At 31.9% G+C, this 27,889-nt stretch overlaps 1 protein-coding gene and 1 pseudogene across 8 annotated transcripts; both read left to right on the forward strand.

The window, feature by feature from the left end:
- Window positions 1–3,354: 3,354 nt before the first annotated feature.
- LOC107615022 (putative disease resistance RPP13-like protein 1) lies at window positions 3,355–6,952 on the forward strand (annotated as a pseudogene).
- A 2,246-nt stretch (window positions 6,953–9,198) lies between these two features.
- Window positions 9,199–19,930, forward strand: LOC107636814 (uncharacterized). 8 transcript variants are annotated; one of them, XM_088497877.1, is made up of 12 exons: window positions 9,199–9,225; window positions 9,377–9,493; window positions 9,589–9,698; window positions 10,018–10,213; window positions 12,457–12,528; window positions 13,578–13,889; window positions 14,539–14,683; window positions 14,993–15,365; window positions 15,535–17,082; window positions 17,460–17,623; window positions 18,036–18,101; window positions 19,737–19,930. In XM_088497877.1, exons 6-7 carry the CDS (start codon window positions 13,596–13,598, stop codon window positions 14,632–14,634), a joined length of 390 nt encoding a protein of 129 aa, XP_088354003.1. In that variant the 5' UTR covers window positions 9,199–9,225; window positions 9,377–9,493; window positions 9,589–9,698; window positions 10,018–10,213; window positions 12,457–12,528; window positions 13,578–13,595; the 3' UTR covers window positions 14,635–14,683; window positions 14,993–15,365; window positions 15,535–17,082; window positions 17,460–17,623; window positions 18,036–18,101; window positions 19,737–19,930. The 8 variants fall into 8 exon arrangements, with proteins under 8 accessions (XP_088354003.1, XP_088354000.1, XP_088354002.1 ...); XM_088497874.1 differs by lacking the exon at window positions 9,199–9,225 and adding an exon at window positions 9,239–9,335 and having other exon boundaries at window positions 9,450–9,698; XM_088497876.1 differs by lacking the exon at window positions 9,199–9,225 and having other exon boundaries at window positions 9,244–9,698; window positions 15,535–15,991; window positions 16,996–17,082.
- Window positions 19,931–27,889: the final 7,959 nt, after the last annotated feature.

Here is a 27,889-nt window from a genome sequence, read left to right on the forward strand (position 1 = left end):
ATTAAATTCCTTTTGTTGTGAATATAGAGATATACACAAAATTTTTATTTCCCAAAAAAAAAAAAAACTCATACGTTTTGTATTTATTAATAGTGGAGATTAAGTATATATAGCTATCTTGTACTTATGTTTGAGTATCCAAAAGCAACCTATATGAAATAATTCTCAATATAAAACATAAATAGCAGGAATGCACAAAAGCAAAGAACAAATTATATGATTTTCTTTTAATAAAGTTATTGCACAAAGAGTAGTGGTAGTCTTTATGAACACAGCACAAATGTGCATTTTGGGGTTGGATATGAATCACTAATGCTTTGTCAATGATCTGCAGGCATCATCAGAATGGAAGAGTTCTTGGAAACAAATATCCTTACCTTGGAACATACATACAGTATGTTAAAATCAACACAACTCAACAAAGGCTCAATTTGGTCACTCAAAGTTTCAAGCGTGCTTAAGTCTCTTAATTTTCAAATTTACTACTTAATCCCTAAAATTATATTTCCTTAGTCATTTTAGTCTTTGATCGGTTAACAACAACAGTTTTGTTGATGTGCCATACCAACTAACATGTTAGCATTCAATATAGCATCTCACATCATTGGCCAACCACCAAGTTGACTAATAGTTGACTGACTATAAAATAAAACCATTTACGAAATAATTTCAGGTCTTAAACGTTACTTTTAAAATTCTGAGGATTACAGAAGAAACACATTTGCAATTTCAAAAACCAAGTTCAACCAACCTCTAAAAGAAAAAATGGAAGTAACATTTTGTTAACAAATGCAGGCACCAGGCACACAAGAGGAAGCAGCACGAACCTATGACATAACAGCAATTGAGTACAGAGGAAAATGTTGTCACCAACTTTGATTTAAGTAATTACATAACATGGTTGAAGCCTTCACACCAATACTCCCAACATCCTAAACTTGAGACTCAAGTACTACTAAACACTCAAACACTTCTCCATCCAACTATTCTCCATTCATCTGTATTTCTGTAATAATATTTTTTTTCTCTCTCACATTTAGCATTTAAATTGATCCTACTTAAGCTTTTATTCTCAGCGAATACTTGTTTTTTTTTTTTTTAAAAAAAATTGCTTCTCTTTACCTTTTACAAGTTTTCCTGTTTTGGCATAAGCATGAGAGAGAATATGCAAAGGGAAATGGATTATTTAAGCAAAGAACACAATGTATGACTTTTCTTACATCAAAAATAGCAAAACAAAATAGATATATAACAGACTATATTTATCTTTTTCCCTTGCCTACTTTTATTTGGGTATACACATAGCAGACTCTTACATAAAAGGAACACAACAACTTCAAATGCAACACACAAAAATAAAAATAGTCTAAGATTACACACATGAAAAAACCAACATCTAGATTTGTGACTTAAAAGATACTCTTCAGCAACATAATAAACATCTCCAGCAAAAGCATTTCCCAGTGCTAACCCAGCAACAAAGGCGACCCCCATATCCAATTAGAATTACCTTCCAATTAAATTCAAAGAAAGATCCTAACTCAGAGTCTTGATCACCATCAAGTGTTGTTGGTAGTGGAAGCTTAGAACGATCTTCACATTTGTTCAGCAATTGAAACCCGCATAAACCTTTGTTTCCCTCAAATGAATTATCTTGAAAAGTGGAAAGTTGCCCATTTTCTGGTATTGGACCTGAGAGATTGTTGAAAGACACATTGAAGAATTCCAAAAATGTTAACTCTTTGAGTTGTTGGGACAGGCTATTGGCAGAAAGGTCCAACGCTTCAAGATTTGAAAGCTTTCCCAACGAAGATGGGATGCTGCTAGTAAACATGTTATTTGACAAATTAAGCAAGACAAGCCTATTCAGACTTCCCATAATATCGGGAATCTTACCATCAATGGCTACCAAGAAATGAAAGTATTGGCTCTCAAGATAATCCATGACCCTCCCTTTGTTAGTCATTGGAAATACAAACATACTAAGAGTAACTTGAGTGGACACAAGAAAAAAAGTTGAGCAGGTTTTTCCATCAGCAACTTGTCTTCATCAAGTGAACATTGGATGGTAAAATCTTGTGATAGTGAGCTGAAATTTTAACCGGAGATTCTTCACTCACAGTTCTTCAATTTGGAGTAATCTTTTGGGTGACCATTTTCTTATGTAGAATAGTTGTGCATGTGTGGTCAGTGCTTTCGAGTTCTGAAACTTCTCTATTCTGTTCCTTTGATTTGAATAATAACAAAACTTTCTTTATTTTTCTGCCTTCTCTTTAATATTTTGCTGCTATTATCTATTGCCATAGTGTGCCTATGTTATGCCTTGTGGAAAAAATAATTGTACAACGTTAATGTAAATTAAGCATCTTGCCTCTGGAGTTGGACCACAAATATATAACATTATCACAAGAAGGAATCTTTATGATCAAAACAGAATAATTTTTGGTGATTCAACAAAAATGAAGAATCACACACGCTATTGCCATGCATTATAAAGCTTCTACGAAAAAGTTTTAACTGTGCAACAGAATTTTCACAAAGATAACAGTTCCATTGGTCACACATCAAGCTAGTCTTGCAATCACACTGCATAGTAAAGAGTTAGGATTAAAGATAAAATCCAATTGTGCTGTACCTTCCAAAGAACAGTTTTAACAGTTAGCTTGTATATACCACTTTCTTTGGAAAATTCTCTTGGTTTTATCTGTATTTCTCTGACAAGAAGATAACGTTTACATCCAGCAATCCAATAAAAGAATCATCATGAGCGCCTAATTCTGTAATTACATATACTTGTATACATGATTAAATTTGGTCGTGCAACATTTAAAAGCTTCCTCAACTTTCAATTCTATATAAACTATCAGAAATAAAAATACAAAATTTATTAGTCCCAAAGCATCACATATTTAACAGTGTACAGAGTTATTTTTTAAAGCAACCTCATAGATAAGCTAGCTATCATCACGTGAAAGCGTGAAAGCCAATGTCTATTGCCAACAGATTTTAACCTTATATTATTACCATAATACCATGATTGATATGCAGATTCATACTCCTTAGTTTTATATAATTCCCACAAAGACTAGTGTCCATTGGTCACAGTGAAACCACACCACTAATATTTTTGCTATTTAACAATGTGTTGCTTCTTTCAAACAAGAATTTAACTAATGGAACCGAATTTTTTATAGTTACCTTGGAGACTGATACCACGTGATATCATGTAGGACGCCTTCTTTGAAAACTTGATTAAGAAAACCCCTCTATTGAGTTCACTACACCCTGCAACCATTGTTCTCTTACCTTTCTCTGCAAATCCGTTCACTTTTCTGTTGTTGTTGAGATCATATCATGGCTGGTGCACTTGTTGGTGGAGCTTTTCTTTCTGGCTTCATTAACGTTGTCTTTGACCGTTTCCTTACAATGGATGCTATCAACTTGGTCTTGGGCAAGAAACTTGGCTCTGACTTGGTTCAAAGGCTGAAGACTGCTCTGTTGGGTGCTGAAGCTCTTGTTGCTGATGCTGAGATGAAGCAGTTTGGTAATCCATCTGTGAGGAAGTGGCTTGATAGTCTCCGGGACGCTGTTTACTGTGCTGAGGACTTGCTCGACACTGTCCTCACCAAAGCCGTCACTCAAAAGGAGGAAAGTTCTTCCTGGTCCCTTAGCTTCTTCATCAACCGAGATAGAGATGACATGGTAGACAAGATAGAAGGGGTAGTTAGAGGAATTGAAGATCTTGGAAAACAAAAAGATTTCCTTGGTCTTGAAAAGATTCCCACTGGTAGCTCATCATGGAGGACTCCATCCAGTTCTCTCGTAAAAGGGAGTGTGTATGGCAGGGAGGATGACAAGAAGGCCTTAATCAAGATGCTGAATGACAACAATGATCATCACTTGTTTGTGTTTGCTATTGTTGGCATAGGTGGGATTGGTAAAACAACTTTAGCCCAATGGCTGTACAACAATGCAGAGTTGATGGAGGGATTTGATCTGAAAGCATGGGTTTGCGTTTCGGAGAAGTTTGAAGTTGTTGAGACTACAAGGAATGTCATAAAGCAGATCCATGGAGGTACTTGTAGTCTCGATGATTTCAATTCCCTTCACAATGCTTTGAAAGAAGAATTGTCCAATAAGAAGTTCTTTATTGTTCTTGATGATGTTTGGAGTGATGATGGTGACAAATGGAGTAATTTTATGACCCCTTTTCAACAAAATGGGAGAAAGGGAAGTATTGTTCTTCTGACTACTCGGGAGGAAAATGTTGCTTCCGCAGTTCAAAATTGTCAGCCTTATTTTCTCAGGAAGTTGTCGGAGGATTATTGTTGGTCAGTGTTTGCAGAAAATGCATCTTTTCCACAGTCAAATGGGAGAGCAGCACTCGAAGAAATAGGCAGAAAGATTGTCAAAAAGTGTGATGGCTTGCCATTAGCTGCAGAAACACTTGGTCGCTTGTTACGTACTAATCATGATGTTGAGGAATGGAACAAGATACTAATGAGTGATATTTGGGAATTTTCGGTGGAGAAGAGTAAGATTATTCCAGCATTACTGATAAGTTACTTCCATCTTTCTCCATATTTAAAGCGTTGTTTTGTTTATTGTGCTTTGTTTCCCAAGGATTTTGAATTTGTGAAACATGAATTAATATTTTTGTGGATGATAGAGGATCTTTTACCATCACCAAAGAGAGGAGAAAGTTTAGAAGAAGTTGGTTGTGAGTGTTTTGATGAACTAACTTCCAGATTATTTTTCACCAAGAGTGAAGGCTTTGATGATTATTTTGTGATGCATGATCTCTTGCATGACTTAGCAATATTCCTTGCTGGAGATTTCTATTGCAACTCAGAAGAACTTGGTAAAGAGGAGGAGATAAAGATTCAGACTCGGCATTTGTTTGTAGATCTAAGTCATTGTAGCTCAAAACTTTATAATTCTATTTCTAAAGTAGAATCTTTGAGAACGTTATTATTGTTTGGCAATTTCTCGTCTCCCAACTGCAACATTGAAGGGGCAACATGTGAGATATTATCAAAGTGTAAATACTTGAGAGTTTTATCCTTTAGAAAACTTGATGAGGTGCGTAATTTAATAGGAAAATTGATCCATCTGCGCTACTTAAATCTCTCTTGGACTGATGATATTAAGACCTTGCCAGAGTCTTTGTGTAACTTGTGTAATTTGCAAATATTGAAGTTATATCAATGTTCTGAGCTAACTACGCTGCCTAGTGGTTTGCATAACCTTGTGAATCTGCGGCATCTTGATATTAGAGGAACTTCTTTGAAAGAAATGCCCAGAAAAATGAGCAAATTGAATCAGTTGCACGTTTTAAGTTCCTTTGTCGTTGGCAAGCACAAAGACAATGGAGTTCAGGAGTTAGGAGGGATGGTAAATCTTCATGGATCCGTTGAGATTAAGAAGTTGGAGAATATTGTTGATGTGGAAGAGGCAAAGAGGGCAAAGATAATGGATAAGAAGCACATTGATGAATTATGTTTGAAATGGTCTTCAGGTGATGATTTGGTTTCAAGTACACAAAAAGAAAGAGACATCCTCGATAACTTGCAGCCGCAGAATGGGTTGAAAGAGTTGAAAATCAAGGGATACAAGGGTACAATATTTCCAGATTGGTTGGGGAACTGTTCCTACGAAAACATGACACGTGTATCTCTAAAGTCTTGCAACAATTGCTGCATGCTGCCTTCACTTGGACAGCTGCCATCTCTTAAGTCCCTGCGCATTGAAGGTTTCGATCAGCTGAGGAGTATTGGCGAGGAGTTTTACAAGAATGGAGGAGATCATCATTCTTCGCATATTGCACCGTTCCCCTCACTGGAGACTTTGGTATTTCATAACATGGCATGTTGGGAGGTGTGGCACGTATCTGAGTCGGAAAGATTTCCTCAACTTAGGAAGCTTGAAATAAGAAATTGCCCAATGTTGAAGGAAGAGATGCTTAATCAGGTATTCTTCAGAATAGTTTCTTCTTTGTCGGATGTTTCCAAAGTTCGCAAACTACGTATAGGCGATCTCTTTATAAACCGGCAAACCGAGGCCATGTTTCTTAATGGGGGTACTTTATCAATTAGCGGATGTGAATCTGTGATGGAGTCTGCATTGAAGGCAATGATCAGCATCAACCATCTACGTTGCCTCCAAGAAATACACATCTTGTGCTGTAGAAAACTAGAATTACCCCAGCTACGACAGCACAAGTATGATTTGGTAGAGCTAGTAATACATGACAGCTGTGATTCACTGACCTCCTTGTCGTTGGATGTCTTTCCCAATCTCAAGAATCTCCATGTAAAACGGTGTAGGAATCTGGAATCAGTGTTAATGTCAGAGGCACCACACGCTGCTCTTCAACGTCTCTCCATCGGTTTCTGCGACAAATTAGTGTCATTTGCAGGAGAAGGACTGGCTGCACCCAACTTGACTCATCTTGAAGTCACGTGGTGCTCAAAGTTGGAGGCATTACCATGTGACATGAAGAGTCTACTCCCAAGTCTACAGTCTCTCAACATACAACGCTGCCCAAACATTTGCAGGTTGGCAGAGGGTGGTTTGCCGCCTAACTTGAAATCACTTGAAGTGGGAATTTGCGAGGAACAAATGAGGGATCTATCATGGATGACCAACTTGCACGCCCTCACTCATCTTACAATTTCAGGTTATGGGTGTAAGAACATAAAGTCATACCCAGAGGTGGGTTCGCTGCCTTACCTTCCCTCCCTTACTACTCTCAAGATATGCTTCTTCGATAATCTGGAGACATTGGAGTGCAACGAGCTTCTCCGCCTCACCTCTCTCCAACAACTACACATTGATTGGTGTCCCAAGCTGGAGAATATGGAAGGAGAAAAGCTGCCTCCCTCTCTCTTACTACTTCAACTTAGATGGTGCGGTTTGCTGGGAGAACAATGCAAGAACAAGCATCAACTAATCTGGCCCAAAATTTCCAACATCCCAGGCTGTGTTTATTTTTAGAGATCCAAAATGTATAGTAACTAAAGAAAATCAGCCAAAAACAGCCATAACCTTATTTAGTATTCATTAATTGTTGTGACAATTAATTAATGCTAAATAAGGCAAATTTTTGCTGTTTTTTTTTTGTTTACCTAGTATTACCCTTTAGAGATAAGACACTGAGAATACTAATAATGGACACAACTTATTTTTTATTTTTTATTCTTATTAATTTTTTATAATTATATTTTTGTATTATTATATTTTTCGTTTCAAATATTTTGAATGAAAAAAAAATGAGAATAAATTAGATTTTTATAATTTGTTCTAATTTATTACCAAATAGAATACAAGAATACAAAAGTTTGTATCTCTATTCTTTTATGTCTTGTTTTCAATATATTTTCTTATCCTATTCTCAAAAACAAATGTTGCCTAAAGTCGTCTAAACAGAGATTTATGAACAAGTAATTCTCTAATCTTCGTGATTCAAACATGCACAAGTCACACTTATTAACACTCATATTTTTCAATAAAACTAGAATGAGAGTTATAAATTAATGATAGTATATAATAAATATTAAAAATAGTTATGTTTTGTAGAATTAAATTAAATATGTGTAAACTAAAGTTAAATTTAAAAGGTGTTTTGTTTAAAATAATTTATAATACAAAAGATTTGGATGTTGGAATTGTACAAAATGATATTTTTATTTTGTGGTTTAATTTTTGCATTTGTTTTGGTTGATGGACTTAGTCTTCTTATTATGTGGCGCTCGTCCTCCTTTTTCTTTATTGGTTATTGTTAGAGTTGTTGCTTTTTTCTTTATGTCGTAGATTCTTGTGAAGACATGTTCTTTATGAATTGTTGAGTTGTATGCATTTTCTATTGTATTGTTTGTTTCATCTTTGCATGTATGTACTTCTTTCGAAGATGTGTCTTGAATTTGTATGATTTTCTTTCTCTTTTATCTCTTGATGTGCATGCAGCTTTCCAATGACATCTACAATAAGAAGAACAAACATGTGTAGAAATTTTTTTTAAATAAATTATTTTTAATATGATTAATTGAAATAGTATAAAGTGAAATTACCTGTGAATATTTTTTCTTTGACCCACTCTATCAGAAAATGTCTCAAGTGATGCAAATTTAAAATAATGTTAAAAAATGTTCAAAATTGAATTTTTAATTTCTTTCACAACAGTTGTGAGTAAAAAGCTTGCTTTCATTGTACCTTTAATTGGTCTATACAAATCATTTGCATTTTCTATTTTTAAAGTTTTTATAGTATAGAATTTTTCTTCTTGTAACAAATGTTTGAATTTAATTTGTTCATCATATTTCTCCTCACAATTACATGAAGAGATGTTCCATACAGTGTTAGTAAATCATAGTTAATAATTAATTATAAAAAATTAATTATACTTTTTTTAAGTTATTAGAAAAGAAACAATGACTAGCATATTGAAAGAAGTATAATTTTAATGATATTATAAAGTATTATAAAATAACATAAAAAGTATAAAAAATAAAAATAATTAAAGTATTTTTTTCGTAAACTCAATTTAAAAATACAATAAATATGTTTGTTTTGTACATTTTCATTTAATATAATCATTTCTAAGCAAAGAGACTCTTCTTCATTTGTGGGTGTTAATAATTAATTTTAAAGTATTGTTGATTTTTTGTTTTTTTAATATGTTTTTGTTTTGTTGTTTTAATTATTTGAAACTATAAAATTAGGATTAATTGAATTCTAAAATTTGATTAATTTAAAAAGCTATTTTTGTCTAATCAAATAAAGGAAGGATGTTTAAGTCTTTTTATAAAATTAAATAAATAAATATTTTTTATTTTTATTTAATTCAAAGGGTGTTTTAATAAAAGTAGTGATATACTATATATTTAAAAAAGAAAAATTAAATGCTGACGTGGAAAATAAATTCCACATGTCTTATTATTATTTGTCTATATTTTAAACGTATCGGTACGTATGAATTTATCATTGTACCTTAGCAAACACCTAAAAAATAATATGATAAACTTATCCATCTACTTTTATATATTAAGAATAGATACATTGCATCTACAGAGGAACATAAGAATTAATTACCATGAAATAAAAACTGAAAGACAACTAATATCTTTTTTGCGTATCCTGCCCTTAAGAATTTCTTTAGATATATTAAACAATTGGATGAATCAAATGTACTGTTTTTACTATCCTCTGCAGGTAGCTTCTACCGAGGTACAAGTGTCCAAATGGCTAAGATTTCAGCACATAATCTTTATATAAAACAAACCATACTTACATTACCTTCATTCAATCAAAAGAACTGATTTCTGTTTTAGCTTCAGGTACGTATAGTTACTCTATTCCTCTCTGCAATTTACTTCAGGTTGCAGAATATGGCAGGAGAAAAGCTTTCTTTTTCTGTTACTATTTCAAATTCAACACTGTCCTTTGCCCAGCAAACGCTACAAGAAGAAGAGTTGCAGCTAAACTCTTTATGAAGGTAACATAAACTTGATGGATCTAGAGGCATTGATCTTTGAAGCTGCTCTATCTCGTAGCATTTCTTATGAATACCAACTCAAATAGATTTTCCAGGGGAATCAACAAATAGATAACTGCTATGGTCGAGGATCTACTTTTTTATGGATTCAACCTTTAAAATGTGCATTAGGCAGCTTCTGTGGCAATTGCAACTTGGTGAGCATGTAAGTACTTTTGTAAAATTTTGCATTGCGGTATTATTATTTTGTGTTGTCTCAATCTTTTCTCAAGCTGAAATTGTCCCTTTCGGTTCTGTTTTTGAAGCTTAAAAAGAATAAGAGGAATGCTAGGGGCCAGCAACTTTTGTGATTTGTAGCCATCAAATAGCCATCAATGATGGTTTTAATGGTGTGAGATTGGTGTGAGATTTCATCCAATGACTCACTTTTCTTTGTTGGTTACATGCTGGTCAGAATTTAACAAAGTTGCTGGCCCCCTAAACTTTTCCAAAGAATAATACATCATTGTGTATTTATCTAGCAGGTTATGATCATTTTCCTTTGTGTGAGGCCCAAGCCAACACTTTTTGGAGAGTCCCTCTACATCACAATTAGTGTATTAACCTGAACAAATGAATAATGATCGGATGGTTAAATTCTTTTCTGGTTTACTTGGAGTTCTTCACTCATAGTCCTTCAACTTTGAGGTGTGATTGCAATCCGAGCTCTCTAGCCAAAAAGTTCGTAAGCAACAGTCGCCTATTGTATCATTGATTTCACCATTTAGTTTATGCCTTTATGTTCTTGTACAAGAGTTCTGCATGTATGCTTAGGAGTGCTTGTAAGTTTTGAGACTTGTTTGTAGCTTTGATTTGGAAAATAGTGAAAATTTTTACCTTCCCGTGGTTTTTTTTTTTATCTCTCACATTGAGAGGTTTTTTCGCACGAAAATATGGTGTTCTGTTTTTCTGTCTTCTCTTCAATTATTTGCTGGTACTGGTGCTTCCATATTATGCCTTTGACAGGTTTAGTTGATTCCCACCATGAATGATCATTTTACAATGTTAAATATCTTGCCTATGAATTATATTGAGGTGCATTCTATATAACTAGCAGCTTAATGTTTCCAAATTCCAAATGTGCACGCAAGTAGGGGAAATAAAGCCTTGGAGTCTAGCTTGGTTAAATGTATCATGTACCTTTCATTTTGTCTGCATTCTCTCTCTCTCTCCTTTTTTTTTTATAAAAGAAAGAAAAGAATTAAAGAAAACTAAAAGCAATTCAATTTGACTGTACTAAACTCAAGAATATTGAAAATAATGCACCAACTATTAATTATCTTAAAAGGTTTTGATAGGTGTATACAAGAACTACTCTCTTCCTTGAATAAATGAAAGAGAAGAATCATCCTCTTCCAAAAGGAAATTCAGTTCATTAAGAAAAAATCTATTAGGATCATTTTTGTTACTTGTGCTGCATAAGTAATAAAAATGACAAAGCAAGCTAGAAAGACCAAAATAGGAGAAATGAATGGATAAGAGTTAGTCTTCCGAAGTTCCACAATTGATTAAAAAAATGTCAATATTCAACAGAGCTAAAAATATTATTGATAAAAATAAATCGATAGAATTACTCTACTTTGTATGTTAAAAAATATATTATTATAATGTGCTAATTACAGTCGTTTGTGATATTATTTACAAGGCACATTCTAAATTCTTTTATGAATTTGCTGCTATCTGTTTATGTCTCTACCTTTCTAGGAGATAACAAAAAAAATATTTCCTCAAACATTATGAGACATTTGAAGAGACTGGCAATTATGATTTTACTGAGCAAGAAAGTTTTTAAATGGTATTTGATTCAATCCCCTTCTCAATACCATCGATTGCTTTCTAACGCTTTTGTAATTTATCTTAAAGCATTTTTCAAAGAGAAATTATATTAAATGTTTGTTATTTGTGTTGAATGAATATTTTAACTTCCAACTCTTCATAAAAAAAAATAGACATTATGATATTTCTTACAAGGTATGTGTTTGGAAATCTCAGCTGTCAAAAAAGAATTTAGAGTAGGTAATAGGCCTCTAAAAAAAATTTAGAAGCAAGAATACTATCAAGCATCAGCAAGAATTTTAGCATTATTGAATCTGAAGCATTTCTAACATATCATTTTTTTTTCTGAATTGAACCACTAATACCATCAAAATAATATTTTTGCCCTCACAGTGAAGATGCAGCAGCAATGCACACAACAATATGTCGCTTAGAAAAAAGAGAAAGCTGTGATAACAATACGTTAAAAAATAGAATAGCACTTGATATACTATAGGCATTATTCTCTTAAGCATTTGACATTATGGAGGATTATATAAATTTCTACAAATAATTATGTGTTATTTTCCTATGAACTTGTCAAATACCTTTGTTTTGACAAAGCTATATTTATTGTTGCTATTACAACCTCAAGTCAATGTCAGGCCCCAACTTACATTGGAAGTTACAGATACACACATTCCTTGGCCTGCTTGTGGTAGAGATCAAGATATAAGAGCCTTTGAAGATGGCTGGATCAACTATTCAATTAAACTAACCTGACATTTTACCAATGGACCTCTAGACCTTAAGTAGTTATCAGAAATTGTAAAGAAAGTGGAACTGATCATAATAACTATTTAGTTGCTTAGTTGATACTCCTTAGCAGATAGCAACATAAGTAATTTAAAACAGAAAAAAGTAAGGAATCCGAACTCGAAAATATATAACATTGCAGAACTCTTGTCAAGTGAGAACATAATCAATTCAGTGGTATGGGGAAAATTTATTATTGAGGAATAGACTAACATGAATATTTTTTTGTTAATTGTCCTTCTGCCAAGAAATTATGAGAACTACAAAGCCTACAAAGTAAAAACATCTTTGTAAAAGATTATCAGGGATTGATGGCTTATTTATTTCTTCCTTTTCTTTTTTTTGACATGAAGATACGAAGGTGGCTGCCATGCTTGTGGATTCTGCTGGATTGTCAAGCTTCCCAGATCGACTTTGAATATCATGTGATTTCTTAAACTTCGCACCTAGTCTAATGACTTAGAAATATAGTGAGAAAAATATCTTATAAGAAAGATGAAACCTTCCTCAACTTACAACTTTTGTTACTTTTTTCAAGGAATCAAAAACACTATTATGAGTGCCAAACAAATTAGCATTAAGCATCCATTGCCAACATTTTAATCACCAATAATTAACTCCATTACAAAATTCATTTCATTGCATACATTATTTTATTTTATTAAAAATAATAATTTTATGCGTATTTTGTTATTTTATGTTTCTAGCATCCTTGTATGTTATCTACTAAAAAAATTGAAAATTTGTGTCTTTGTTTATGTATATAATAGAGGAAAAAAAGAAAGAAAACTCTGCCACCAAATACATGACTCTGCTTAATAACTACTTGTAATAATTCGAATACCGTAACTCTTCATATAATACTGAGTAGTAACTAATATGTTATATACCATAACTACTTTTTATTGAAGCATTAGAGAGAAACTAGTATAGTAGTACTTTTGAACCAACTCCAATAACATAACTGAAAGTTTTCACAAGATGCAATTATGTTGCATCCATCAATCAAATAAAGCGGAATTTTTTTGCAACAAAAAACAATAGCCAAAACTTGCCTTTTACATTCATTAATTGTTGTTAGAATTACTGAATCCTAAATAAAGTAAGTTTGAACTGTTTTTTCGTCTCCTTAACATTAACGCAAATAAAGTAGAATCAAGGATAAAGTTAGTGTGAGCCAGCTGGGAGGACTTGAAGTGAATCTTCTATTAATATATAATAAGAATGTAGTTGTGGTCTTTACTTGACAAGTGTAAAAGTGTATAAGCGAAATGTTTGACAAGTGTTAAAACAACAAAAATTAATAAAATAATAAAAATTAAATTAAAAATTCTGTAATATAAAAGAGTATTAGGCGGGAGTTCAATGAAGTTCAAATTCAAAACCATTTTGTTCCACTTCCAGCTGTCTATCACTTTAAAAATCATTGTTTCTTTCTCATCCTCATATATATGTTTGTTTCTTCAATGAGAAGAGATGGTCAGAGACAGAAATGCAGTATTTGGCATGGAATAGGTGGCGTTGGCAGAATAAAGACTTCCTCCGGCGACGAAGAAGGGTTAAGGGTGAGAGAGAGAAAGACAAAACGAAGCAGAGAAGAGGAGAAAACACGATGGAGGGAGAAGGAGAAGAGGGTGCCGACGAACCCGCGTCCAATGTAGAACCGCGTTGCAACTGCTCCTTTGCAGGCAGGCAGCAGGTGCTGCGAATGTCATCGTTACAATGTTGTTGTACAGATTTGGACCTTGAGGTTGACGAGAGTGGTTTCGGTTCAACTAGAAATGAGGTATTTAAAATCTTTCATGTTTCTTTACTATCTTTTTCTTTTTGGTTTCCTGGAATTTTTGTTTGTGCTGCAAAAAGTTTGCAACTTCTCCAATTGAAATTTAGATTATAAGTGTGTAATGAATTTTTGTGCAATTTTTGGTCTATCTACCAAAAAGGAACAACAGGGGAAAAAATAAATTTGTGTGGTATGAACGGCTTCTGTGGGGTTGAAGCCTGAGTTCAGGAATCAGGATCTCTCTTATTTGCCTCTGAGTTCCTTTTATTGTCTCTAATTTGGTTCAATAGTTAGTATTATGCAGTGTTGTTTTAAAATCCTAAGCTGTGTAGTTGTGTTATCTTTAATCTTTGCTGGATCCTTAATTGCAGTTTCTTTGATATAAATCTCTTTTATTAACAAGTTAAACAGAGTGCGCATTTTTAGTTTTGATAAATTTACTCATAGTAGTTACTTTCGTTTTTTGTTTTTTGTGCTAATATTTATGTGAAGTTGTATGAAGAAGCTTTTAATAATGAACTGATAATGAACCTAAAATAAAGTGTTATAAGAACACTATAATCAGTTGTTATGATTCGGAGATGGTTGATAAGGAGAAGTATGTTCTTTTATTTGATCACTTTATCATTAATTGTTTTGAGAAATTATCCAGGCACCTGTCCACTCAATTGCATCAAATGCTGGAGCCAAGGGTGCTGTAGTTGTTGTAAAACTATTGGAACAACTGAACAAGACAATCCTGATCTAAGAAAACTATGGAACAAATTCACTGGAGTTTCAATGGAGCAATTATAAGAGTGATTATGATTGTCTCACTTTTTTAACTGGAGTTTCTTTTTTTTTTTCATTATCATTGTCTCTTTTTTAATTAAATTGGATGACTTACTATTGATTTCTGTGTTTTGTTGTTCATCAGTCATAATTTGATCTTCGCCATTAAAAAATATTTATATTAATCACAGCAAACTTTTGTTGCGAACATTAGCTTATAAGGGTTGTTTGCTTCATAATAAAGTTAAAGCTATTAATTATTTTCTTCTATACACCAGTGCCTCAGTTTTTGAAGGAAGTAATTTTTGTTTTTACTCCATTGTTGTAATGTATAGTCTGCTGTGATGGAACTGATGGCAAAGTAACATGCTCAAATACCTGCTGGAAGACAGGGAAAGCTGTTTGGGATACGATGATAAAGAAGACTGCTACATATCAAGACAGTGTCAAGCTTTACAAGGAAGAATTTGAAAAAACAAAATTAGCCCTGATTATAAGTGTATGATAATGATACTAATGAAAGTGAGTATTTTGGTTTGGTTGTGAAGAAGAAGAAATCACGACGGCGAAAAAAGGAAGTATGACGGAAGAAGGAGAAGAGGGCGGCGACAATGGAAACTGATGGAAACTCAGCTTATTCTGTCCAGTCAGATGCAATTGAATATGAATCATATAAAAAGCTCCCCATAGGACTGTACCCAGACAGAGGTATTATTCTATCATTTCATTTTTGGGTTTTCATTAAATTTTGTTATGCTTTTTGCTATCCTCTTTAGTACTCTTGATTATTCTATTTATTTGGGTTTGTTGATTACAGCCCTTATTCTATAACATATAGAGAAGAAAGAATAATTTGGTTTTGGATATTCTATAACAGATAAGTTTGGAGCAATGAAGATCATCAAGTAATGCAAAAAAATTTCTGTAAGATCATTTTTTCACGGTTGTGTTTGTGTTGATCAGTTTTTCATCTATTAAATTTGTTCTTCATTTGGTCAAAATTTGTTCTCCTGCAGATCGCGCATACCCTTCCAGTTTCACTTAATAACATTGGAGGTGTATTAATGGGAGCCTGTTCTGTATTAATGGGAAACTTTTGGGATACGCATACTACTGACAGGGGCGGAGCTAGATAAAATATTAGAGGGGGGTCAAAAATATTTATACAATAAACTAAGACTAAAATAAAATTTTAGGGGGGGCTAAACTGAAATTTACATATAATTTACATGTAAAAAATTAAAATTAGGGGGGGCCATCGCCCCCCTTTCCTACCACCTGGCTCCGCCCCTGACTACTGAAACTCTGTTTGAGTCTGGGTAGCAGATATATCGGTAGGATTATCTTTTGCCAATCTGTTATTTTCAGCGGCAATTTAATTTTTTTGAGTTTAAGCCATCATTGACTTACTTCTTGGTGTCATATATGTATTAGGTAGGTAGCATTGTGGTCTTTTACAATTTTGGTTAGCTGAGCTAAATTGTTCATTATGCTATGTTTGGATCTTGGTGATGACTAATGCAGATACAGTTAGTTTACGGTGTTCTCCAACTATTGTGCAGAAAAAAAAATGGCCCCTTATAAATTTATGCTGAAAGAAGAGAAGAGAAGAAAAAAATACTTACTGCACAGATGGATGCACTTGGTTTAGGCACTTAGAAAAAATGCTGAAAGAAGAGAAATACAAACCTTTCTTAAAAAAGTTTCAGTATATGTTACTCTATCATAGTTGTACCAATAAGATATGGGTTGGGAGGATGATTTTCTTTTCTTTTATCTGAAACAGTATGTTGAGCTTTTTTATTATCATCCTATGTTTCCTGGATTACAGCATTAGCGTACTCTTTGAAAAATTGAAACTCTTCAACAATGAATATGATTCTTAAACTGGGTGAAATTCTAAATGCTTATATGAAGACAAATGACAAGCTAATGCTAACAATGTTAAGGTAAACTTAGGTAAACATAAATAGTAAAATTCAACTCAAATTCGATTCAGTGAGTAAACATGTAAACTTTAGAATTTGATACCCTATCAGTATCCACTACATCATTGTAGTGCCAAGTTGTGGCTGTTTGTATAGGTTTCTTAATCAGAACCAACGAATGATCCAATTTGTGTTGCTGTTTATGTTCCAATACTGATTATTTGAAGAGGATCTGAAGTGTGTGACTGTCGAAAACAAAAAATTGGCTGAAATGCTCTTTATGCTTTGTGAGAACTAAAACTGTTATGCAGTGCTCAAAATTCAGATTATTAATCACTTTTGTTACCATTGAGATGTTATTCATAAGGAACCTTATTTGAATGATTTCCACTCATTACAATGTTGTGTAGTTAGTTGGAGATGATCTCTTGATATCTAATGCAAAACGCATTGAGAAAGCAGTACTAGGGTATGTGTGTAATGCTCTTCTTCTTAAGGTAAGTGATTAAAATTCAAATGGACTTTAAAGGAGTTCCTTTGTTCTCGCGTTTTCTTCATAAAATTAACTGTATTTCATTAATAGAGGTGTTTATATCCAAAGTTTGCAAAAAGTTGCTTCTGTGTGCAAATACATTAGAAAATATTGTTCACAAATTTTTTAGTCATATTAAATAACTGTTGCCTGAACTATTTTTGATAAATTTATTTTTCTTAATTGCTATCTTGCTATTCTTTTCTTGCTGTTCTTCCTCTACTATGGATTTCTATAGTATTTTATTTATGCATTTTGTTTTTGTCTATACATTTGTCTTTTACTTTTCTCTTTAAACGTGTAAAAAATTAATTTTAATTTTTACCGTAATTATAAATACAGATAAAAATTCAAAAACAACCAATTAGGCAGGACCTAGAAGCTACTCTTTGTTGTGATGTACACTGTAAGGATGTAGGAAGAAGTGAAGAACCCAATTCTCAGCTAACCAATGAACAAACCACTGCGGCTGCAACGCTTTCCTTCATTCAAACTTCAATTTTGTGGTAATGGCTACTAGACAGAAGCGCAACTATGAACTTATTGTTTTGTTAAATTTATATATAACCTTTGATGCAATTTCTTTTCCTCCTGTAAGTTTGTGACTTAAAAAAAATATTTATTAAAAGGAGATTGGAACATGAAATTAAGAAAGAAAATAAAGCTCAAACAGATTGACCTTTGTTGTTTTTTTTTTTTCTTTTCTTTATTCTCCATTGTCTAAAATGTCAATTGCTGACATTTTTGTATCATCCAATAAACTTGAAAAATATATATTTCATCATTTAATAGCATTGGGAAGAACTAGAAAAGATTTTGGTTTAATTAAATTGAATTTTGATGAATAGGAGCAGTTTATTTTTTGTTTGCAGCTTAAACATATGATGCTTTGATGAGATGGTTTCATTGTGATTTTAGGGATTAGGGAGGGAATTCCAGTGCAGCTTGCTCATGATGGCTTGAGAGTCCTGGCAAACTTATAAGGTAATAATGCTTTTGGATCTCAATTTTCATTTTGCTCATCTAGGTCAGTACTTATCGAACTAGGATATGAGATGTTCACTATGATCAATGCAATGCTTCTATCTCTGACATATCACCACTTTGGGGATGTATGTGCCTGTCAAAATGATTTCATCGCTGGGTTTATTATTGCATTTTAATTTTCTAAAATTTTCCCTTATAAATTCTAAAAGTAGATGACATCTAGGTTGTGTTTGCTGAAGAAGATAGAATGGGAGTGGGTAGAAAATGTGGTGAAATCTTTATATTGGTTAATCGAAAGTCACTTTGGAATACTTCCAACCTTTAAAAGCAAATACATACGCGAGGTAAAATTTAAATGCATACATTCCATTTCCTTCACTAGAAATATATTTTGGTGTTCCTAAGAAGTATCTATCAAGTAATTTTCAATGAAAATTTGCTTTGCCTCCTAAAACAAGAAAATCTGTATTTGAACAATAGCTATTATTAGGATTTTGAAGAAAATCTGGTGCAACTTCCCGACTAAATATGCCACAAGCTCCAATGGTTTAAAGAAACATTATGCTTTTCCTGGGAATTTTTTTTTTTTCTCATTTTTCTTTTGGTTAGATATCTACCTTATGTCGATTTATTCTCAAGGTGCTTGCTTACATGGTGTTGATGAGCATTGATCTTTTGTTTTTGTACTTTTTTTATATTCTGATGTGTCCTCAATTTTTTTATTCAATTGTAAAAAAATATAAAGTCGAAGATTATTTTCAAACTGAGGATGAACTTCAAGAATGTGATATATCTCCATTATACCATAAAGAAATCAGCTCATTGTCCAAAATTATGTATAAATGGTCCTTTTGGTTCCGCTTCTCAAGACCATGTAAAGTATGACATTGTGGTACTGTCTACTGATTGGCTTTGGTGTTGCACCCACCACTTCCATTAGCATTCGAAAATATGTAGCTACTACACATTGATCATGTTGGGGCTTTTATATATGTAGTCTGCTTTCTATTTTTTTTTTATGTTATACTGCATAGTACTAAAATTCAATTTGAAGACCATCTTTTCCATTAAGTAAACACCAAAATTTTGATATTTTACATTTGTAATAAAGCAGTTTCAGATTATACAATAGCTTAACAGAGGATCCACTTGAAGCATATATTTGATTAGAAGAGAGCAAAACTGCTTTGATTGGTTTAGAGATATAATGAATGAATTTTACAACTTCAAACATCAATAAGGAATGGCTTAACTTGACTGCACAACCTTATTGTCTCATTCAACACTTAAGTAATACCGTTGAGATAAGTAATATCATGTCAAACAATTGATACAGGGACAACATCAGTTATGTCATGATATGATATACTCAAATTTTTTAATTTCTAACTATTTTTTAAGATGTTATCACTCTTCAGGTTGCATTAGATTTTTTATTTTGACCAGTAAAATAGTACCTATTATGATCAACCATTTTAAGCTGTTTATATGTATGCTTTTGCCTATAATTAGAGTCATTAAAACGAGTTAAAACTCACGAGATAATTTATTAACTTGCCAGAAAAAGGTGAGTTGAACCAGCAAAACATGTATACATATGTGATGATTAATATATCTTTTTTATTTTAACAGTGAGGGATGCATTTGTGCAGCGGAAATCGAGGACAAGATTAGGTGCTTAAACTTTTGTTTTTTTTTTTAAATAAGATTTGGCAAAGGCATGTAAAATATGTACTTTAGTTTGGAGATTCTTGGATTGTTCAAAACCAGTGGAGTTTCTGTTGCATCTCTTTGCTTGCACTAACAATGTTGTTAATTGTGATGTTTGTCTGTTTCTGGTATTATATCTTCACCTTCACCTTCCTTTTATCTTCTAAGATAATGCCACAATCTTCAAGCTAACACCCATCAGCTAAAAAATTGAGGACATGGAGAAAATACCCTTTTTAAATACACATATGGAAGAGGGAATCAAAATAACTACATGAGTGATGAGAGCACTTTGACTTTAGGAGTTCGTTACAAAAAAGAGAGATAAATAAAAAATAAGTAGCATGAGTGGGATAGGTTCACTCAAGAATACATTGAGTTAGAAATTGAAAAGATCAAAGTTTCTCTTGAATTTAGTGTTTTTTTCTTTCTTTTTTTTTTTTTTAAATAAATGGGAGGCAGAAGGATCTTTCTTAAACAATTTGATAAGAGAATAATACTAGAAAGAAGAGAAAAATTCTGATGAAAAGTGAAATTTATTTTTTGACCAAAAAAATTGACAAAATATATATAATGTGTAATGCATATTTTTAGTCTGAATTTAATAAAAAATTTCTTCACCTAATTTTATTTTTTACAAAAAATTCCTCTCAAAGGAGAGAAGGCTCTTCGAAATCTTTATGCTAAGAAAAAATTCACGAAAACTATCTTGCCGTATATATTTTATATTTATTCTTGCATATAAAAATTTGGGTTGATTATAGTTGGATACTTATATAGTAATGCGATCAATGATTTAGTCAGGAAATTAAGTTATTGGATGATTGATTTAAATAGTAGAGCACTTCTTCCAATTATTTATTTATGCTTAATATAATTCAAATGTAAATATGTGGATGCTTCGATAAAAATAATGCAATGATGTAAATAATGATTAATAATTTAATACAAAAATAAAAATAAAATGATAAAGATGCATCTAATCATAATTTTTTTTATTTTATTTACTATTAACTATATTAATAAAGGAAGTGAGGGAAAACAATTTTAATTGATTATATTTTACTATTTTAATTACAGTAAAAATAAATGAGTACTCTGCCATAAATAAATCTACTGAATTTTGCATTGACTCATAGTAATGATACAAAAAATTAATTGGGTGGTTTTTCATATTTAAAAGTGAATTTGTATATTTATATTAATAATATTTTTAAATATAAATTTTTGTCAACTATAGTAATAATAAATCTTGACATTTTTGACTGTTTAAAAAAAATATTTGCTTCCATAATAAGTTTTTAGAATTTTAGAATCATTAAAACAATCAATAAAAAAAGAATTAGTATTTATTTATATGATTAAATAAATATAATTATATAACCCAATCATATATAAGTTATTTTGTACATAGATTAGAAAAACGAAAAATAAAATAAATTTATGAAACAAATGAGACGAAGGATGAGAAATATACTAAAAAAACATTTTAAATAGTTAATTTCACATTTACATAATAATTAATTAATCTAATTTTTTTAATTTAATTAAAATATTTTTTTAAAGATTATCATTTTTAATCAAATTAAACATCAACATAACAAAAGAGATTAATCACTTAATCTTTTTGTATAATAAATAAATTAATTTTTTCAATAAATATATACTAATCTTTTTATAGACAAACTATATATAAATACAATAAAATAGATTAAGTATATGACTTACGCTATCATAGGCTATACACTAGGATCTAATAATATAACTAAAGGTCACTTAATTAGTATTCGTTGTTTGTGTATTAAAAAAGAATAATAAATAGCATATTAAAAGAAGTATAATTTTAACAATATTAAAATATAATTATATATAAAGTATTATAAAATAATACAAAAATATAAAAACAAAAATAATTAAAGTATTTTTTTGTAAATTTAATTTAAAAATATAATAAATATATTTGTTTTGTATTTTTCATTTAATATAATCATTTCTAAGCAAAGAAACTCTTTTTCATTTATGGATATTAATGTTTTTCATAGATGAACCACACGAACTTTGATAAACTAATTGTCTTTTTGTTTGGTGATATTGTGTAAAGAATGATGCTCCATTGAGTAAGTTTGAGATGTTGTGTAGTTCGAAAATAATTTTTTTTGTGCTAAATTTGATGTTATTTGAAGGAATAGTGATAAGAGACTTATATAAGTAGTTCAAATAGTATGGAATTTGAATATTTGTAATATAAAATTTATTATGATTAATAATATTATTATTACATTTATAATATGAATGTTTATTATATTTAATGAGTTATTTATAGAAATTAATAAATTAATTATTGGAGTTATAAATTTATTGTATTGTTTATAACGGTGAGATATAATAAATATATGAATTTGGATTCAATGTTTTTGTAGGTTATAAATTTGATTACAAATTCTTGTATTTTTTTTTTGCTGATTTAGAAATAATAATTGATTTAGCAAAAATTGAGTGGTTGATTCTAATATTTTGTCAAGTAAGCGATGTTGCTGACATGGCATTAGTAGAAATAAAAAGATGTTTTAAAAGTAATGTAGATAAACTTATGAATCAACTTTTATATATTAAGAATAAATAGATAGATAGTTCAGTATTTTAGTGATTCATATATATTAAATTGAGTATGTCATTTCCCGTGGGTATCCACCGCCGCAGATTTTTAATGGGGGCGGATTTTTGGACAGGGCGGAGTGAAGCGGAATCAGATTTACATTAAATCCGCCCCGATATATATATATATATTTTAATATATAATATATGTAATATATATAAAATAATTAGTAGAAAGATTAATAATGTTATATCATATTTAAATTTTTACTTTAATTTATGTTATGTATATAATGATGGTTATATAAATTTTAAAATTTAATTTTATTTGTAAAATTTTAATAATTATAGAGGCAGATAGCGATAGGGCGGATTAGGGTGTAATTTTTTACTGGATTTGGCTCCTCTGAAGTTGTTCATTTACTTTAGAGAGAAAAGTAACACAATCTAAGCCATTGATAATATAAATAATTCTGATCATCTTAAATAAATAAATACATTAAAAGAACCTTGAAAAATTGTACTAGCAGTAGCTTTCGAGACCGCGTGATTTCTTTTAATTTCATCTTCTTTCTATTTTATTTAGTTTTTTCTTTCTTTTTCTTCAACAAAAAAAATTATTTTCGGTTCTATTTTTTACAATATTTAATTCTCTTTTTATTTATTATCATGTTCTTTCATGATATTGTTGTTATTTTGGTTATCTTCTTCTTTTTTATTTTTGTCTTCTATAACCTACATTTAAAGTTTTGTCATGAAAGAGATTAATAGTGATCTCTAGTAATCTTTTATCTTTTTTGAATCCTGAATAATTTCTTGAAAAATCTGATAAAAAAATAAAATTAATTAATTTAAATTGGGTCAAGAATTTTTTTTATTTTTATTTTAATATAAAAAAATACTCATGTAAATGTACTAAATCTTTTTTAGATAAATGTCCTCAATTTTTTTTGTTTATACTTAAAATAAGAATCTAATTGAGAACAAACTAAAGAGCATTTAGAATAACTAATGATGTGATATTAATTTAATAGATCTCTAATAAATTTATATTGATATACATTAAATTAATTTATTTATATTTTTATGTATTTTTATTTATATTTTCATGTCTAATTTTGTAGTTTAAATTTAAATGTATGACTGGTTAAAAAAATATATTATCATTAGGATAGACAAATAATAAAAAATATAAACAAAATAATCATCTCAAATTTCTTAAAGTCATTCGTTATAAATTCAAAAAAAAAATTACAAAGTTTAAATAAATAATTTTTAATTCTATCATTTAGCTATCTAAATTTGGTGTTGTAACTTCACTCCATTTGGTGTTATAATTTGATTCCATGATTGAAGTGGTAAAATAACTTGATTTTCAATTTGCAATATAAATACTATTATAAGAAAAATAATAATACAGAAAAAAACTTCAATGAGTTTTAAAAATGTTAAAGAAATGATAATAAGGAATGAAAAATATTACAACCGGACAATTTTGGGTGGAATTTTTTTTGTTGACCACCATTCTCTTGTTTGATTGTTTTTCAACTCAACTCTTGAGTCTTTTTCTACTTTTTCATCCTTCCTTTTTTTTAACCTTTTCACATTTTCAAATAATCTTTCTAACGCATCTCCATCTGAACAACTATTAACGATTTTTTTTACATTCAAAATATTTGAAACATCATCATCTTGATTGTGTCTATAAAAAGAATCTACCTTCTTAAATGATCCCGTTTATCTGGCCTTCGTTGGTCTTTTTTTGCACAAATAAATCTAAAATTACTTATAAAATTATCAACCTTGCATTTATTTGCATACAATTGTCGAACATCAAAACCCATCATTCCACCATAATTTTTCCAGAAGTCTTAGCTTCTAGTAGTCTAGTACTGTGTCAAATTCCATGCCCAATTTTGGTTTTTTTTTTTTTGGTTATAATGGGCCTGAACAAAATAAATAATAAAATTCTAAATATAATTGTTATAAACATACAAAAATAAGAGCATTAAAATAAGAGTACAAATATAATTGTTATAAACATACCTGAAAAAAATAATTAATGTAGAATTGTGTTGTGCAATTTAGATCTTTTCCATGTTTTGAGAATTCAATTGACAATCTTCTGCAAATATAAAAAAAAGTAATATATTGAGTAAAATATTATCAAATATATTGCAGTGAAATTTAAAATTATTCAATAAAAAAATTACCTTTCTATGGTGGTATCATTGTGATCGTCAACTCATTTGTTTCTTTTGATAAATCTACCGTTTTAGTTTTAGAAAGTAACACCTCCATGTTTAGCTTGCTCGTCTGGAACACCATCATCGTAGTGTCCATAGATGAAACCAGCATGCTCGTTTCACTTAATAATTTCGTCATCTATGTAATTACCATTTTTTTGTTCAGTATCTACTAGCGTCTTCAATGTTTGTATCCTCTTCATCATTTTTTACTCAATATAAAATTTATTGTTTAGGTATTTAGTTTTGCAGAAAATTAATTTTGCGAGCTATCTTTGTAAAGTGGGCGCGTTTTTTTCTTTTTAGTGTTTTAATAGTTAATGTTTTGATTTTTTTAATGCATTTATTTATTTAAAATTATCAAAATTATTTATATTATCAATAATTTAGATGGCGTTACTTTTTTTTTTCTAAAATAAATGAACAATTTTAGAGGAGTCAATTGGAAGGGTTGTCAGTGGAGGGACACAGACAGACCAGACAACAACTGGACAAGGACAAGCAAGGCTCAGGGGGATATGATGGTGGATCTTCATTATCTCGTTAGGGACTTCAGCTGAGGTTGGTCCTTTTGACAATACAAATTGTTTTATGGATTATTTAGATTTAAGCTTTCTATTTTGGAATATTAGAGGTGCCTCTAATAAATTGGCCCGGGTTCATAGTAAGGAGTTAGCGAATAAATTTCATCCTACTTTTTTCATTCTGTTTGAAACCCATATTGCTTTCGAGAGGATGAAATCTTTTTGGAATAATCTAGGTTACCAGGGTGTTGGTATTGTTGAGGCTAATGGTCATAGTGGGGGTATCTGGGTTCTATGTTCTAATTCAAATATTTCTGTGAGAGTATTGGATGTAGTTGATCAATGTATCAGTTTTGAAATCACTATGGGCAATACATCTAGTTACTGCAGTACGGTGTATGCTAATCCGCATATACATCGGCGTAAAGAACTGTGGGGTGACTTGACAAGGATTGCTAATATGATCCACGGACCTTGGATTGTGTTAGGGGACTTTAATGATGTTTTGTTGCAGAGTGAAGTTAGAGGGGGGCAATTTAGACTTGCCAGAGCAGAACAATTTGCGGAAACATTGGAGGATTGTGGGCTGTTTGATATGGGGGCTATTGGGAGAAGATTCACTTGGTACAGGAAGGTGAAAGGTGGGGTGCAGGTGGCCAAGAAGCTTGATAGAGCAGTCATCAACCAGGACTGGCGACTAATGTTTCCAGAGGCTTATACTGAGGTGCTGGCGCGCCTTCACTCTGATCATTGCCCATTATTCACTAGGTGCAAGATGGCAAAGAGGGCTACCAAGGGCCATCGTCCGTTCAGATTCCAGGCTGCGTGGATGACTCATCCTCTTTTTAGGAATGTTGTTGATACAGCTTGGAATAGAGGAGCTCCGGATGTAGTTAAATGTTTGTTGGAGGTTCAAAAAGATGCAACTAGCTTCAATAAAAAGGTTTTTGGCAATATTTTTGTTAAGAAAAGGGAGTTGGAGAGGCTTTTGAATGACGTTCAGATTACTCTGGAAAGTCGGGAGGATCAACAGCTTAGGATCAAAGAGCAAGTTTTGCATCAGGAACTGAATGCTGTCCTTCTTCAAGAAGAGTTGTTGTGGTATCAAAAATCTAGAGAACAATGGGTGAGATGTGGAGACAGAAATACAAAATTTTTTCATCTGCAGACAGTTATCAGGAGAAAGAGGAACAAAATTCATGGGTTATTTTTGGAGGATGGGTCTTGGACCACGGAGACTACGACTCTAGAACTGGCGGCAAATTCTTTCTTTCAAAAGCTCTTTTCTATAAGGGAGGATATTGACCTGGACGCCATGGGGTCTTTTCCTTGCCCGTCTCTTAGTACTGAGGCTTGTCAAAAATTAGTGGAACCGGTGACGTCTGAAGAGGTTAAAAGAGCTGTGATGACCATGAGTTCATTTAAAGCCCCAGGGCCAGATGGATTTCAAGCAATTTTCTACAAAGAGTTCTGGGACTCTCTTAGCAACGATGTGTGTAGACTGGTCAAGCGAGCCTTTGAGGGTGAGCCATTGAATGCGGCTATTTTCGATACTCTCATTGTTCTAATTCCTAAAGTGGAAGTTCCCTCTTCCTTACGGGAGTTTCGGCCTATTAGCTTATGTAATGTAATTTATAAAATTGTCACAAAGGTTCTAGTTAACAGGTTCAGACCTTTCCTGTCGGAGATCATTGGTCCTTTGCAAGGAGGGTTCATTCCAGGAAGAGGAACCACAGAGAATATTATCATTGCTCAAGAGATTATGCACTTCATGAGGAACACCAAGTCTCGAAAAGGGACCATGGCATTCAAGATTGATTTGGAAAAAGCTTATGACAGGGTAGACTGGCATTTTCTGGAAGCTACTTTGGTCCGGTTTGGGTTTCCAAAGGCTACCATTAATCTTATATTGAATTGTGTGACTTCCTCTTCGTTGGCAGTTTTGTGAAATGGGAACAGGCTCCAAAATTTCAATCCGAAGAGAGGGTTGAGGCAAGGAGATCCTATGTCTCCTTATCTATTTGTACTCTGTATGGAAATGCTTGCCTGCTTTATCTCTCATAGAGTTTCCCAAGGTTTGTGGAACCCAGTTGCGGTTTCTAGGAATGGACCACGACTCTCTCATTTGATGTTTGCAGATGATCTTTTGCTTTTCTGTAAGGCATCAAAAGCTCAAGTAATAGAGGTCATGCATTGTTTGGACTTGTTTTCTAGAGCGTCAGGTTTAAAGGTAAATCTTCATAAGTCAAAGGCCCAGTGTTCCAAGAGGGTGTCGGAGAGGAGAAAAGAGGTTCTCTCAGGGGTCTCTAACATCCGGTTCTGCAATGATTTGGGTAAATACCTGGGAATTAACATCGGTCATGCCAGAGCTTCCAGGAAGACGACTCAGGAGATTATTGAAAAAATTTCGAGAAAGCTCTCCAGTTGGAAAGGACGCCTACTGAATAAGGCAGGGAGGCTTTGTCTTGTTAAATCGGTTATGGCCTCTATCCCAGTTTATGAAAAGCAAATTTCTCTTCTCCCGAAGTATGCATGTAATAAAATTGATTCCTTGATGAGACAATTCTTGTGGAAAGGCCAAGCGACTGGAAAAGGGCTGCCTCTGGTCAGATGGGAGGTCGCCATAACTCCTAAAAAGGCAGGAAGATTGGGTATTAGGGATACTTCCTGTGCTAACATGGCGCTTCTAGGAAAGTTGGTATGGGATTGT

The sequence above is a fragment of the Arachis ipaensis genome, chromosome B9, assembly GCF_059453495.1.
Source record: "Arachis ipaensis isolate K30076 ecotype BB chromosome B9, ASM5945349v1, whole genome shotgun sequence".
Taxonomy (NCBI): Eukaryota; Viridiplantae; Streptophyta; class Magnoliopsida; order Fabales; family Fabaceae; genus Arachis; species Arachis ipaensis.